Here is a 16,048-nt window from a genome sequence, read left to right as displayed (position 1 = left end):
TATTCTGATTGATTTGCTTTATAAGTGCCTATGATGTGTTAAAAGTGCACAGTGTTTGGGATGGATGGTGTTAATTGATGGGAGAATCTGATTGGCTGGTGTCAGTGAGGGGGCGGGGCCTGTGCTGCTCATTCAGTGAGTAAATCATGGCTGACAGTTAGGCAGCAGCAGCAGCGATGGCTCACAGCTTCACTCAGGAGTATTTTCAGATCCCCGTGGTGACCCGAGCGTACACGACCGCCTGCGTCCTCACCACCGCCGCCGTGGTAAGAAACAACAACAACAACAACAACAAAGACAGGGTTTAAACTCTGACCTCCGAGCTCTCATCAGGCAGGAAACGATTATTTAGACATAGTAAGAAACCACTTAAAATTAAATTCACAATCAAGCTACTTATTATGTTTATTAGTGTTCTGAGCAGTATACATTTTTTTGTGAGGTGTTGCTTTTTCCATATTTAATGAGGAAATAAATGTGTTTTTCAACTAGAAAAGGTAAACATTACGGCTTTTACAACAATATAAACAAGTTAAAGTGTTTTAAAGATGTGCTTTAAGATGGATGAGAGCTTAAAGTTGTAAGTAATGAAATAGTTTGAAATTGAAGTTTGAAGTTTATTGCACATAATGTACATATTCTAAAATAAATAAACTATGTAGGTAATACACCGACTGTGGAGAAGTACCTCATACAACCACACTGAGAAACACCCGAACTCTCCCTTTAATATCGAGCTGTGTGTTGTTTTCTTTAGCAACTGGAGGTCATCACCCCCTTCCAGCTCTACTTTAACCCCGACCTCATCATCAGAAGATACCAGGTAACATTCATCAACTATTTAATACATTTAAAACACACAATACGGTACGTTATTGTTTAATCTCTCTCTCTCTCTCAGATATGGCGCCTGATAACCAGCTTCCTCTTCTTTGGCTCTCTTGGATTCAGTTTCGTGTTCAACATCATCTTTCTGTATCTTTCATCACAGAATGAATATCTCCGTTTATCTGTAAAAACGCTGCTATAAAGTCTAATAACATCATCTATAATAATAGAGCCCTTAACTAAAGGAAGTTATCGATACTGCCGGATGCTGGAGGAAGGCTGTTTCCGGGGAAGGACGGCGGATTTTGTTTTCATGTTCCTGTTTGGAGGAATCGTGATGACTGTATCCTTTAAGTATCAAGTTTTACTGCAATAATGCTTAAAATACTGCTGTTATGACATCCTTAGATAAGACCTTAAAGGGTCAGTAAAGATATCTTCTCCGATTAGATTACATTTGACTGTTATTGTTGACTGAAAGCGCCACTGGAACCACATTCAGTTTAACATTTAACAACATCTTGCAAAGATGAAAGATATTTATAAAGATGAATGAACGTACAGCATCAACTATGAGGAAGTAAAGTAACGTTTTAGGTCTCTGAGATTTCTGCCTCCACCCAAATATATAATAATAATATAAGTATAATGGAGGTAAATGTATGATGTTATGAAGTAAGGCTGTAACTAAAGATTATTATAGTAAAGAATACTCATGGTAATGTCGTACATTTTTTGTTTTGTGATTAAAATGCGTCAAACTTATGAGTCATAATTATGATTTAAGTCAAATTAAAGATAAGACTTAATTTATCTTGAGGGAAATTGTTGTCTAGCAGCTGAAATACAAAGTAGAAAAGAGTGCAAATATAAAAACTGCAAATAAAATAAAATATAAACAATAAAGATTATCAATGTTTAAAAAAACAAATGTAAACAGTAAGGTGCAAATTTAAAATATACACATGCCAAAAGTAAAATTTTGACTTTTCTACTATTTTTGGAGGACAGAACCTGCCAAAAAATAAAAAAATCATAAAAAAATAAATGACTCAATAAATAAATAAATGTCATTCAATGTAAGATAAATAATATTAAAAATAAATGTAGCCATCAATTCATTGATAAAATGTTTAATTTGCTTCTTTATTTATTTATCTTTGTATTAATTCCCTTTATTTACTTGTTTAATTTTGCCTTTTATTTATGTATTTTTCATTTATTATTTTTGCATTCATTTTTTATCTAATTTTGCATTTATTTATTTATTTAAAAAAAAAATGTAATGTATGCATTTATTTATGTATTTATGCATTTATTTATGTAATTACTTTACTTCTAAAAAGTTGCTATCCAGCTAACTGCTGCTCCACCAGCTCAGGTTTGACTCAAACAATGAGGTTATTCCTTTGAAAGAAATACAGATTTCTTAAGGCACTTTGAGACACACAAGGACACGAGGGAGACAGAGCTCTTACACAACAGAAACTTTAATCATCTCCATCTAAACAGACAGCCGTTCGTTCTCCGGTGTTGATTTAACCGTCAGAATGAAAAGAAAACCAAGTGCTGAGTTGTATTTAACCTGAAGGCCCCCCCCCCCGGCAGCTGTTCGGTCTGTTCGCCAACGTCTTCTTCCTCGGTCAGGCCTTCATCATCATGCTGGTGTACGTGTGGAGTAGAAGACATCCGCTCGTACGCATGAACTTCTTCGGCCTGCTGAACTTCCAGGCGCCGTTCCTCCCCTGGGTGCTCATGGGCTTCTCGCTGCTGCTCGGGAACTCCATCGTGGTCGACCTGCTAGGTATGAAAACATTTCACCAAACGCCAACAACATCTCAAGTAACCAGAACATGTTCCGTTAATCTAGGATGAGGATATACCTCAGTGGTCACTTTATTAGGTACACCTGTAAAGAACGTTACGTTACTTGTTTACGTTTAGGAAAAGATGGTGGTTTGGGTTATATTAAGTATGTTTGTTACGTAACTTAAGTTGAGTACGTAAGTTAAGTATGTTACGTTACGTACGTGACATAAGTATGTTACGTTACAACTTGGTTGGGTTTAGGAAAAGATCGTGGTTTGGGTTAAAATAAGTACGTTTGTTACGTAACTTGAGTTACATACGTAAGTTAAATATGTTACGTTACGTACGTGACATAAGCTGTTGTATTGGACTGTATTAGTGTACCTAGTGTATGGCTTCTATAACATAACAAAACATAAACTAGGTACATTTTCAAACTGCATTAGGCCTAAACTGTATCATCAGACTCTTAGCAGTTCAAAAATGGATCCTGAGTTTTATCAGAAAAACTTAAAAAAGGGATTCAAAGGTATTCTGACATGGTAGAGTACATCTATGTTTACAGCGTCAACAACAGAGCATTATCCTAGTATAGTCTTCGTGTTGTCAACAATCAAAAATAGGAGGAAATGGTGCATTTGTTGGGGACTATTTTCAGCGGCAGATTAATCCACATGTGGTGCTCTAGTGAGGCTCAGTGATGTGTTTCTTCCTCAGGTATCAGTGTCGGTCACATGTACTACTTCCTAGAAGACGTGTTTCCAAACCAGCCGGGAGGAAGGAAGCTGCTGACGACACCAGAACTTCTGTAAGAACCACAATAGTTTATTAGTAGAAAGAAGAAGATCAGTGTTTTTGTCTTATTTAGGAAGATTTTGTTTTTATGCAACATCATTTGGTCCCCGTTCTCTCCTTACAGACGGACCTTGTTTGACCGGCCGGAGGACCCAGACTACCGTCCCCTCCAGGAAGCGCAAGAGGACGAGGAGCCGCACAACTAACAGAACCAAGATCCACAAAATCAGACGACACAGGAAGACAGTCAGAAGATCTGTGGAGCTGCGAGTCTTTTCAGAGGACAATTAAGACGTATAAAGGACTGAACTGCAAGTCAGCATCATGAATATTCAATTATGACAAAGCATTTTGGAGTTTAACGCCACGTTCACATTAAGCATAAACTACGGAGCTTTCATTTGCCTTAATGACAATAACACAGCAGCACAGAGATGGCCGAAGAAACTCAGAAGAAGACTGAGCTGCAGTCTTTTTAGGACAGAAATCAATATGCAAAGAATTATGGGTAGAAGGAATACAGACAGTTTCTTTTTTCTTGGAAAACAAAGCAGAAGAACCTTAAAATAGGCACCATGTGGAGGATTTGACCACGACTCAACAGAGCAATGTTTTTAGGAGTGGGTCGGCGTTTTGTTCGTATCGCGCATGAGCATAAAAAATGACACACAGTCCTGCCAACAGGTGGCGGTAGCGCGCCAACGAAAGCAGTGAAGAAGACTGCTAGCAAGTAAACGTGGATGTAAACAATGCAAATATATTTTGTGAATTAGCTTTGCAACTATTTTATGATGAAGGAAATGCACTCGTGTGTTTGGTTAGAGGTCCACTTACTAGCTTTTTTTGTTGCTTCAACCTGATCTCAGGGTCTTTATCAGGGGCCATCACGTGACCTTAGAAGGTCAGTCACGTAATAATGGGTGATCGTATAAGAAGGGAAATTGTAACTCCTGTTTCCGAAGACCGTGAGATGCATAAAAAAGCCAGTAAGTGGACCTTGGAGTTGAGATTATTCTGTCTTATGTACTGTTGAGGTCAGGAACGAACTTCCACACTCAACAAAAATGATGTTTAAGACCACAAGCACGTTTATAAGAGACAAACATGTGTTGATGCCTCCAAATATTCTTGATAAAATCCCAAACCTGGGGATAAGACAGAGGCAGGAGTGACTACGTTTACATGCAAACCGGTATTCCAAATATGACAATATTCCCAATTTGATATGGGTCACAGCATATTCCGTTTGGATCGTGAGCATTTTCTGATTAAGACGTGAGATCTGCTGATATTATTCAGGTTTTAGAAGCATTCTTTGGACATGTATACATTGAGAATATGCGTCTCAACTGAGGTTTTAACAGCAGTTTGAGACACACGGCCTCTTGCCTGTTTACGGCGTCGGAGTCTGTTCTCGTGCACAGCCGTAAAAAGAAAAGCTTGAAGAACACAGTTTTGAAGAAAACTTGCAGAACAGTGAAAACGAGGGTTAAACACCACGAGAGCAACATGACTGCACAGTTGGAAAAGGAGCGAAATATTAGTTATCTAAAGGGCGCAGCCGCAGGACGTACGCTATGGGGGGCGTTTTACGCTATTCGGAGCATGCACGGCTGCATGTAAACGTGAATATTATTCGTTTTCATTAAATATATAGGCCAAAAAAACTGAATTTTTCTGCATATTAACATACTAGCTATTCACTTTTTTGTGAACATAAATAAATACAAACATCCAAAGAAGGAAGCAGCTGCAAAAATCTTCAAACTCTAATTTGTGACCACAGCTTGGCTTCTCTACTGTTGAACATGACCACATGAGTAAACTTTGTATTCGTACGTTGCTTAGATAGAACTGAACAGAGCAGGACTGACCCTGCTGTTGTGTCATTGCCGCTGGTTGCACAGAAATGCCGACGGCCTGAAATCCCATCAGCCCCGTCTGCTCACTCTGCACTTTCACCCGCTGCCTTTGTGGGTCAAACACTGAGGGACAAAATGGAAATTGCTTAGCACAACAACACGCAAACAACAAGTCTCTGTGGGACCCCCCCAAAAAACAAAACACACATTTCATCATCCCAAATAATAACACAGTTTTCAGAGATTCAAACAGAGATTTGTGATTGTTCTTGTCAGCGTGGAAAAGCGTCTTAAAGCAACAATAAAGACAGAAAACTTGATGTGGGGACATTCTGAGATACAAATTGGACAAGACGGCAAATCAAGCTCTTTCACTTTTTTTTTTTTATTTTGTAAGAATTATTAAAATGTACAAAAAGACAACAAATACAACATAACAATATATTATCTGAGACTGGCTGTGTGTTTTTTTTTCCTCCCTCTGTGGTCAGGTCAAGAGAGTCAGTGGTCAAAGTGAGAGCAGCTTCTCCACGCCGTCGAGGGGTCCGAAGGGAAAACACGAAGGATTTTCTACCGGGGTTTTTTTTTTTTTGCCAAACAGAACATAATATTAACATTAATAATAATAAAAAATAAAAAAAATACCACGGTGAACAGCTGACTGAGAACCCGGAGGAGCAGATAAAGACATCCAGCCATGCGATGTGGAGGGACGTCTTTGTTGCCGATGTTGCGAACCGTGACAGCGGTCATACCTCAATCAAGACAAGTGCCGTTCCTGCTGTAGGGGAGGTGGGGGGGGGGCCTGATGCTGCTGCTTCTACCACGCAGGCGTGTTCGCCAGTCGCCTCATTCGCCTGTGGTGAGAATGGGAACAGAGCGTCAACAACAACAACAGCAGAGAGATAAAATGATCTACTGCAGTTTCCTCTTGTGATGAAAAAGACTGTTACAACCCTTACACTGTGTAACTAATTATTAATTCAATATTAATATATATTAATTGTTTCATCTATAAAAATGAAATGTGAAATATTTGATCACAACTTTCCAAAGTTTAAAGTGACGTCTTCAAATTAGGCCTGCAACAAACACCTATTTTCATTATCAATTAATCTGTATTTTTTCAACCAATCAATAAATTATTTAGTCGATAAAATGCCAGAAAATTGTGGAAAAATGCTCCTTATTGTTGTGCAGAACTGCAGGCGACGCCGTCATATTGTTTGTTTTATCTTAAACACAAAGATGCTCAATTAGTGAGGATATAAAACAGACAAAAGCAGCAATATGTTACATTTGAGAAGCTGGAACCATTAATTTTTTTAATGAGTTTAACAACTAATAACTGATAAAAAAATGATTGGCAATTCATTTTCTGCAAATCAACTTACCGATTAATCAACTAATCATTTCAGAACTACTTAAATTTGCTTGTTTTGTCTGTTCAACAGTCCAAAACCCAAAGATATTCAGTTTACTATCAACGTTTGGAATTTCAGCTTTAATAAATAACGTAAATGGGTGATCAATTATCCGGATTGTTGGGTTTACAGTTAGTTTATCAACTAATCAAATAATTGGTAATGCTTCCATTTATGAGTCTGTAATTTCCTGAGACTTTGTTGGTATTTTTCCTTAAAAAAAATAATTAATTTTTCACTAAATATAAGTAGAATAGTGACTCGAACTGCAACGATAAGTCGATTTATTTATAAGTCAATCGACAGAAAATGAATCAGCAACTACTTTGATCACCGATCAATCGTTTTCTTTGAAGAAAGAACGCCTCTCAAATGTGTTTATTTTCTGGTTCGCTTACTCTTCCATGACAGTAAAGAGAATATCTTTTGCTTTTGGACTGTTGTTCAAAACATCTGACAAAATAATTAATTGATTCATCGAGAAAATATTCAAGTTAATCTATAAAGATGAATCTATAAAGAAAGTAATCGCTGCCCAGTAGACTCATTTACCACTTGAACATGTTTTCCGTAAAAAAAACAAAACCAATTCAGGCATTGCAAATGTACTATATATTTTATTTTATTTTATTAACCTTTATCTAACCAGATAAAAAGTCACGATGAGATAAAAATAAATCTTATTTTGAAGACAGACCTGGAGAGGACGGAATCATAAAAACAGAAAGAGCAGACGACCAACGGCAGCCAAACATCCAGACAAACACTCACCTCGTGTTTCTGTCCTGATCTCTGATCTTCTTCTCCATCTCTGCGTCTGTCAGCGTCTCCAGCAGGGGGCACCACTGGTCGGCATCGCCCGTGTTTCTGATGGCGATCTCCACCGTGGGCAGCGGGTTCTCACTGCAGAACAACAACAACAAGAACAAAAACACTTTGAGTGATCGTCATCGAGTGCTTCCGTTGTGACTCAGATCAGATGTTTTCTAATATAAAGTGAAACATGGAGTCACTTCTTCCCCCGAAATACGAAACATGCAAACTGAACTTGAAGCTTCAAAGATATTGTTTCTGTTACTATAACTAAATATTATGACATGCAACTAAAACATTTATCATATATATTTGATGACCTGGATAAGCAGCAAAGATAACAAAAAGACACGATCATGAGAGAAAACCAAATTTTAGGGAAACAATCCTGACTCGATGGAAACAAAGAAAACGTGAAAACAAGCAGCAAAGATAAAATAACTGATCTGATCTCTTGTTGTTTGTAATGAAAACACATTACAAATCATCGTTCATTGTCATAGGCTGGAAAATAAAACATTTCTTCCACACCATCAGATGTCCAGCTGTGCTAGAGGTCAGTGGAGCTGTCTGGGTTTTTAAGATATTTCATGACTTCACAGCCTGAGAAACTCAGAAACTCAGACAGCAGCAGACTGTCGGCTACATTTCACCCAGAGAAGAAAACACAACAAACTAGACCTTCATTTAACCTCGTTCAGCTTCAGTCTGGATGTTAGATATAAAAACACGTCAGGAAAGAGAGATTCTTCAGCATCCTGAACAAGAAGCCTACAGATGAGGTCAAAGGTCACAGCAACAACCTACTGTATACAACAACAGAGATGTAACAGGAACATTCAAATTCTGTTTTGTGTATGTGCGCCAGGTGTAATAAATTCCTTCCAGGCGTTCCTGAGATATTGCGTTCACGAGAATGGAATGGACGTCAGGTCACAGTGACCTTTGACCACCAAAATCTAATCAGTTCATCCTTGAGTCCAAGTGGACATTTGTGCCAAATTTGAAGACATTCCCTCCAAGCATTCCTGAGATAAGACATTCACAAGACCGGGACGTACATACGGACAACCTAAAAACCAGTGCAATACTGTAAGCAAGGCGATATATTGGGATTTTTTAAATCTAATTTTAAGAAAACTGTCATAGTATAAAGAACGCACCACCATATGCATAAAATCTGAGTAAAAAGAGTTTACTTTTTTTGCAATCAGACCGATGGGATGTAAACGTGCCTTAATTTAAATTCTTTTTTGCCAATTTTCTGGAAGTCTGGCCAAGATTTTTGCCAAATTTGGTTGATAACTTGGCTAGTGACCGATGCATGTTTCTTGTACCTGAAATATGTAATGAACGATCTACCGGCAACTCTTCAAATTCTACTTGGATGTTATTAAGGAAATAAGACTGTATCTGCTACTGGATTGCATCCATTCAAATAAAAGGCAGCCAGGAAACAAACATACCCTCAATCACACATTTAGCTGTGTGTTGGTGAGACCGTACCTGAAGGCGTATGTCCTCTGGTGCCAGCTCAGCTGGCCGCGAATGCTGTAGGCGATGGTGGTGACGAACTCGCCGCCCAGGCCGAGCTCAGAGCAGAGCTTCAGGGCAAACTTCTCCGGAGAGTTCTCCCTCTCAGACATATCCCACTCAAACTGGTCCACCAGAGAAATGTTCCCAACGTGGATGTTCAACTGGAACACAAACATTTAATCAACGGGAGAAATAGACGTGTCTACTCTACAAGTATCGTAAAGATACTCAGTGTGACGTAGTGGTAGAGCAGAGCGTCACCTTGATGATGACCCGCTGGTCCGTCTGCTCCTCCAGGATGCTGTCTGTCGGGTAAGACTCGATCTGCTGTCGGATGGCGGAGGCGATGGCCGGGACGAAGGCCAGCGGGTTGAGGTCCAGGTCGTCACAGAGGATCTCAGCGAACATCTCGGGCGTCATCAGCTTCTCTGGAAATATAAAGAAAAAGGAGGAAAATGTTTTTGTTTTTGGTCATCAATGGAAAAGTCTTTGCTTTGAGTGGAGAAAAAGTGATGACGGGACGTTACCGTTCATATTCCACGTGAAAGCGTCTCTGAGCTTCTGTCCCTCGATCTCCATGTCCAGACGGATCGGAACCAGAACTTCAGACTGAGTGGCGTTCTCGTGGATCACTGCTGGATCGTGGTCGTCGAAGCTGGACAAGACGAAACACACACAGGGTTAAAAAAACTTACTGACTTCAGCTAAAGTTACACACTGCAGTCAAATCATGCAATGCATACCACAGGGATATAAGTAGGTGTTGAGAATCTTACTTTATTCATTGATTTATTTATTTTAATTTGTTTATTTGTGGTTGGTGCAGGCTCCTGTTGCTCACCACAGAGGGAAAGTCCTCTTCTTGTCACGGCCCAGTCGGCTACGGTTGATGGTGGTGGAGCAGGGAACCGCGTCCAGGTGGTGAGAACTGTTGGGCAGCGTGGGAACCCACTGACTGTTCCTCTTCGCCTTCTGCTCCCTGGTGACACAACAACACAGATGGATGGATGTGAAAGTCATACAAAAAATTAGATAGTCTTTTTGTTTTTAATTCCATCTCAAATTAACTCAGTGAAGACATGCAGTACATTATTTATCTCACCAACATAGATGTTAGTACAAGTCACACTCTCCTCTGTTTTCAGATGTGAGAGTGGTGGAGGTACCTGAGGTAGGCGGGGGGCTCCGTGCTGATGGAGACAGCTTTGTACTTCTCGTCGTTCCCGTCGAGGATCTCCTCGACCTCCGAAGCCTTCAGCAGAGTCACACTGGTGGCCAGCTGAGTGTAGCCGTGATCTGAAAGACAACAACAAGAGTCAAAAATCAACACAGAAACAGTAAAGGACACTGTGAATGTGGGACTGAGCTGGCCGGCACTTTAAATGAGTTTTGCTTTTTATTTTTCTAGAACTATCAGTTTTACCATAGTTTATTTTCTGATCTTCCAATTTCTATTTGTGGAAGATACATTTCTACATAAACCAATCAACTCCTTGAATTGTTGTTGGGTAAATATTTTTTAAAAACAATAACTCTTAATGTCCATATAATTCAACAACTACAGTGAAGCTGTCGTTGGCAATGAAATTCTGAAAGATGTCAGGCTCCCTCCAACAGCGCTCATTTAAATATGTATGAAAAGAAAGTAAAAATGAGAATCTAAGTCTAGTGCAGAAGTTAAACCATATGGATAAAATATAACTAAATATAAATATAATATATTTGTAGACAGGTGTACAGTAATTGCAAAATAAATAAACAGGAATGCAGTAAATGTATTAGCGTAATGAGAAATAATAAATATACTGTACGTATAGATGTAAACAGGTAGTAGTACTGTGTAAAAGTATACAAAGGTAAAAGTGACAATATTATTAAATTGACAGGTATTTCTTGATGTATTCTATTCAATAACAGTAATAAATAGAGTCTATAGTCTAAGTAGAGTAGCCTTTCACATTAGAGGAAAAACATAATGAAGGGGACTCAAAGCTCGGCACAACCCGATCCAGCTGTGGATGTGTTAGGACTGGACTCTACTGACCGTGTGATGACTCCACGATCTTCTTTCGTTCTTCTACTGATGCCAGTTTTCTCCATAATGACGGGTATCTTTTATACAGGGAGCCTCTGAACATACGGAGGTAGTTTCCCACCTGAACACACAAACAAACAGAAACATGAAGGCAGACCACTTCGGCTAAACAAAGACATTTTCTTTGCTGGTTCCAGTTTTGCAAATGTGGTACTTTCTTCTACGTATGATAATAAACTGAATACCTTTTTTGAGTTTGGATTGTTGGTCGGACATAATTAGCAATAACAATTTGTCAGTGTGGACTACGGGAAATTGGTGGCCATTTTTCAGAATTTTCTGACATTTCACGGATCTGAGATGTTCAGATTCGTCATTCCCTGCGGTTCCAAGGTCTAGATTCATACACAAAGGTGACAGAGCCGTTGCATTCAGAGCACCTAGACCTGGAATGACCTGCCTACTATCAGGGCTGCAAACTCTGTTGTGTCTCTTAAATCACTTTTAAAAACTCACTTTTTTAGAAATGCTTCTCTGTGATTTTATTTATGTTTTATGACATTTTTTGTTTGTTTTTATGTGTTTAGTTATCAGCTTTTAGTACATTTCATTATCTTTGTGTTTTAAATGTGTTCTGTTTTTATTGTAAAACACTTTGTAACTGTGTTTTGAAATGTGTTATATAAATACAGATTAATATTAATATTTCATAGACCTAATAACCCAACATGTAGATAACATGATAAATATGTATCTGTGTTAACCCACCTTCTGCTCTAACTCACCAGGGTAGAAATGTCAACATTTGTATCATACTTGTTTTATGTGATAGCTGTTAACATGGCGCATATGTAGTATTTAAATAAGGTCACATTTCTATGAAGTGATGTTTGTCTCTGTACCTCTACAATACAGTGTCTCTGACCCTGGCTAAGTCAATATTATGATTATCGCAGGTCCTTCCTTCCTGCAGCTGTCAGACTCCACAACCAGCACAGCTCCCAGTAGACCACTTACACACCAACAAACTGACAATAACCTGATATTTTCAGGTGGAATTTCATTCATTCTCACTGTGCAATACCATTTTCCACTTGTGCAATTTTGTTAATAGTCTGTTTATTGTCAATACTGTATATACTGCTCCTATGTTTAAACTTCCTTCTATTTAAATGGTTGTTACACTTTGTGTAGATCTTTTTTTTTTACTGTGTTAGCTGATGCATCTTGTTCTTTGCTGCTGTACACTGCACATCTCCCCCCTGAGGGACTAATAAAGGAACATCTGATCTGATCTTCTGTAGGTTTATTGTGCTAATGCTTGATGTCATCTAATGTGTACGTTATAATTAGTATGATAGGCCACAGCCAGGTTACAAAACAGTAGAACACAAGAATAGTAATAAATAAATAATAATAAATCTATTTCAACTAGCTGTATATGTTATTTAAACCTAAATAACGCAGAATAAAACAGCCTTTATTCAGCTTTAACTAGCCAGTTAGCTTAGCATCATGTTAAAGGTTATCTAGCTCAGCAGATGAGAACAGGAGGAACTTCTGGATGAAGACGAACAGTTTCAGATCACATTTTACTCCGTTAAATCAACAAACAGATTAATATGTTTTATATTCTGGGTTATTTTCAGTTAAATTAACATTAAAACATTAAATAAATGAATGAGGTCTGGTGTGTTAGCTGCTAGCTAGCTGCTAGCGGACCGGCTGTCAGGGTGAAACAGCTCTTTACTGATAACTGAGTGAATTATCAGAGTAACAGTTGGTTTAATAGGAGAAACACGAACCTCCGACCCGATCATGTAGAAGTCTCCGTCCTCCTCCAGCTGGAACTTCACCGGCTTCTGCCCAAACGTTTTACTGAGCGCCATGCTGGACAACAACAAAGATCAGAGACACTGCGCATGCGCCGAGCACAAGAGGGTTCTGTCGCTGAGTGATGACGTATTCAGTTCAGCAACTGCAGCTACTCTGTCAATCAACATACATATATATATTTATATATATATATATATATATATATATATATATATAAATATATATAATATGTTATATAATAACATATATATATAAAATAACATATATATGTTATTTTATATATATATATGTAAAATGTTACCATAAAGACTTTTAATTTGATAGATTAACAGGTTTATATGTATAATAACATATATATATATATATATGTTATTATATATGTTATTATATATATAATAACATATATATATGTTATTATATATAAATATGTTATTATAAATATATATATATATAAAATGTTACCATAAAGACTTTTAATTTGATAGATTAACAGGTGTATTATATATATATATATATATATATATATATATATATATATTATTATATAACATATATAACATATATATGTTATTATATATATAATAACATATATATGTGTTATTATAAACATATATATAAAATGTTACCATAAAGACTTTTAATTTGATAGATTAACAGGTTTATTATATTTATATATATATATATATATATATATATAACATATATATGTTATTATATGAATATAAAATAACATATATAGTATATAACATATATATATGTTAATATATATATATATATATATATATAATAATAAACCTGATAGTCTATCAAATTAAAAGTCTTTATGGTAACATTTTTTAACATATAACTTCAGTAACATTAATCCTTATTGAAATCAATACCCTTAAGTGGTATTTCTACTTTTATTTTGAGTAAATACTTCTTCCACCACTCTCATCATATTTATATTATGTGTACATTTATTTCAAATAAAGAGGAATAAAGTTCCTGTCTTATATTCCTTTGTGCACTTCTTTACAAATTATGTCTATGTATACATGTGTATATATTTTTACATTATTAAAAAGTTATCTTTTTCAATGAATTCTTAAACTGATCCTTAAAGATTATTATCTTTAAGGATCAGTTTAAGAGTTCAAACATTCACATTAATTAGAAAAGATCGTTTATTATTTGAGCTCTCTGTGCTTCTGTTAACTAAAGTCTTCCAGTATGAAGCTACTGTACAATAATTAAAGTTGTTGTGAATTAATCTGAACACAAAGGACACAATAATAAAGACAAAAGAGTCCATTTACTTTTATAAACTTAATGTTTATTCATATATACATGAATATATTAATCTATAACCAAGAAAGGAGAGAATGTACAATGCAAAACAAAATCTCTATATACAAATCAATAAATAAACAAAGACATAATCGAGGACAGGTTTGTATTCTACACAGGTTTTTGTGTTCTTGGGGGAAAAGTAGGAAAACAAAGAAGAGACTGCAGTTAGAAAAAGTTCTGAAATTCTTTTTGTTAAAATGGAAAATGGCACCCGAGCACAGTTCAGGGGAACAAAACAAAAACAAGAAATAAAAATAAAAAAAACACACACACACACACACACGCACACACGCACGCACACACACACACCACCACGCCAGCTGGTTTCCAGTATGTTTTTTTTTCTTCTTCTTGTAAACGCAGCCTTTTTGTTCAAACTCGCACAGAATCAGGTCACAAAAAAAAGGTACGTCATTGTCAACACGGGCTACGACCACGACGACACACAAACCGGTCCAACATCAACCTCATCAGCACAGAAACGCTCGCGGGGTTAATTCATTTAATCACTTAAAGGTCCACTTGTGTGCACACACTTATAGTAGAGATGGAGCTGCTGCAGAGACGCGTTACTGTGTTCACCTGTGAGAACGAGGAATCACTGGAAGAGACATCGTTGTTTTAATTAAAGGCCTGATGATGTGAATGTTTTTGTTCCAACCAAACAGAGAAGGAGCTGATGCTGCGTTCAAGGTGTGTTTGGAAAAGTGACCAGTTTGTTTTAGGACATTACTGACCCTTTAAAAAAAAAAAATAAACTATATAATTTTAAGATTTATGTCTTCAGAAGAAAGTCTGAAAGTACTGAGTGACAAACTAGTTCGTTTTGGGCTTTTCATGGGAGTTGTTGATAATATAACAAATATAGAATATTTTTCAGGAATCTGTAAACAATTAAAACTTGACTGTTTCAGTGTGAACAGAAGTGTAATAGTAACTTGCAGTCATCCTGTTTAACTCTCTTGTATATGCTTTTTACTAATGTAGAATGTTCTTAACTATTGTACATGAAAACACATTTATATTTGTTTGAATGTGGATTAATGTACATCGTCCCTTTTCAAATGAAAATTAAATTAAATTAAATTAAATTTGCTGCAGTGCTTCTCCATAGTCTATAATCAATTTGTGATCAAGTAGGAGATACCAAAACACTTTTTTACAGACGACATGGTGAATTGAAGGTCCTGTTGTAAAAACAAGTTGCTAATATATCACTGAAATAAAGCTTTACATTGTTTGTAACACTTTTAATGTTTGTGTCATTGCTCTGTTGGGTTTTCACCATAATTAAAGTGTTTTTCATCCCTGAAACTTGGCCAAAAATAAAACAAATATATCTCAAAGTCTGGTGTAAAATGTTGAGCAGCAGTGGGAGGAAATATATTACGTAATAGTCAACAGGTTATTTAATTTTAACAATGTTCTTACAGACCATAAACTGTTCTTAGAAAACTAATGACACTGTTGACCACTTTATTAACAATGTTTCATGACTAAAATGCTGCTAATAAAGTTACTGAGTTTCTTTGTTTCCTTCATATAATTACAACCAGAAATTTGCAGTGACATTTGTTGTCAGTGAACGCACCTCAGCTGTAGAGTTTGGTTGGAATAAAAACCTGCTTGATGGTTAAAAGTTGCTGGTTTTGACGGCAGAGACGCTCCAGTTTTTTTATAATATTTGCTAATTTGGCAGCTGTTTGATCCTGAAAGACATCAAAGAAGAACATTAAAACATGAAAAATAGTTTCTACAACAGCTTCATCTGCAGCTCC

At 36.7% G+C, this 16,048-nt stretch overlaps 2 protein-coding genes across 2 annotated transcripts; one reads left to right on the top strand and one right to left on the bottom strand.

Moving 5' to 3' along the window:
- Positions 1–105: 105 nt before the first annotated feature.
- On the top strand, positions 106–5,897 carry derl3 (derlin 3). Its single transcript, XM_037778715.1, has 7 exons — positions 106–266; positions 758–823; positions 902–975; positions 1,078–1,171; positions 2,437–2,632; positions 3,355–3,445; positions 3,557–5,897. Exons 1-7 carry the CDS (start codon positions 177–179, stop codon positions 3,636–3,638), a joined length of 693 nt encoding a protein of 230 aa, XP_037634643.1. The 5' UTR covers positions 106–176; the 3' UTR covers positions 3,639–5,897.
- smarcb1a (SWI/SNF related, matrix associated, actin dependent regulator of chromatin, subfamily b, member 1a) lies at positions 5,656–13,064 on the bottom strand. The gene is made up of 9 exons (XM_037778714.1): positions 12,908–13,064; positions 11,112–11,223; positions 10,234–10,363; positions 9,909–10,046; positions 9,595–9,722; positions 9,329–9,495; positions 9,038–9,228; positions 7,490–7,621; positions 5,656–6,151 (listed from the first exon to the last, which is right to left on the bottom strand). The coding sequence occupies exons 1-9, from the start codon at positions 12,989–12,991 to the stop codon at positions 6,115–6,117; spliced, it is 1,119 nt and encodes a 372-aa protein (XP_037634642.1). The 5' UTR covers positions 12,992–13,064; the 3' UTR covers positions 5,656–6,114.
- Positions 13,065–16,048: the final 2,984 nt, after the last annotated feature.

This window comes from Sebastes umbrosus, chromosome 8 (assembly GCF_015220745.1).
Source record: "Sebastes umbrosus isolate fSebUmb1 chromosome 8, fSebUmb1.pri, whole genome shotgun sequence".
NCBI lineage: Eukaryota > Metazoa > Chordata > Actinopteri > Perciformes > Sebastidae > Sebastes > Sebastes umbrosus.
This window is presented reverse-complemented; position numbering and strand designations above follow the sequence as displayed.

Bases quoted from the DNA above. Each gene is read 5' to 3' on its own strand.
- derl3 (XM_037778715.1), top strand. From the start codon at position 177: ATGGCTCACAGCTTCACTCAGGAGTATTTTCAGATCCCCGTGGTGACC. The intron at 267-757 runs GTAAGAAACAAC...TGTTTTCTTTAG, and splicing joins TCCTCACCACCGCCGCCGTG to CAACTGGAGGTCATCACCCC. The intron at 2,633-3,354 runs GTATGAAAACAT...TTTCTTCCTCAG, and splicing joins CATCGTGGTCGACCTGCTAG to GTATCAGTGTCGGTCACATG.
- smarcb1a (XM_037778714.1), bottom strand. From the start codon at position 12,991: ATGGCGCTCAGTAAAACGTTTGGGCAGAAGCCGGTGAAGTTCCAGCTG. The intron at 10,364-11,111 runs GTCAGTAGAGTC...GTTGTCTTTCAG, and splicing joins GATCGTGGAGTCATCACACG to ATCACGGCTACACTCAGCTG. The intron at 9,496-9,594 runs GTAACGTCCCGT...TTATATTTCCAG, and splicing joins TTTCACGTGGAATATGAACG to AGAAGCTGATGACGCCCGAG.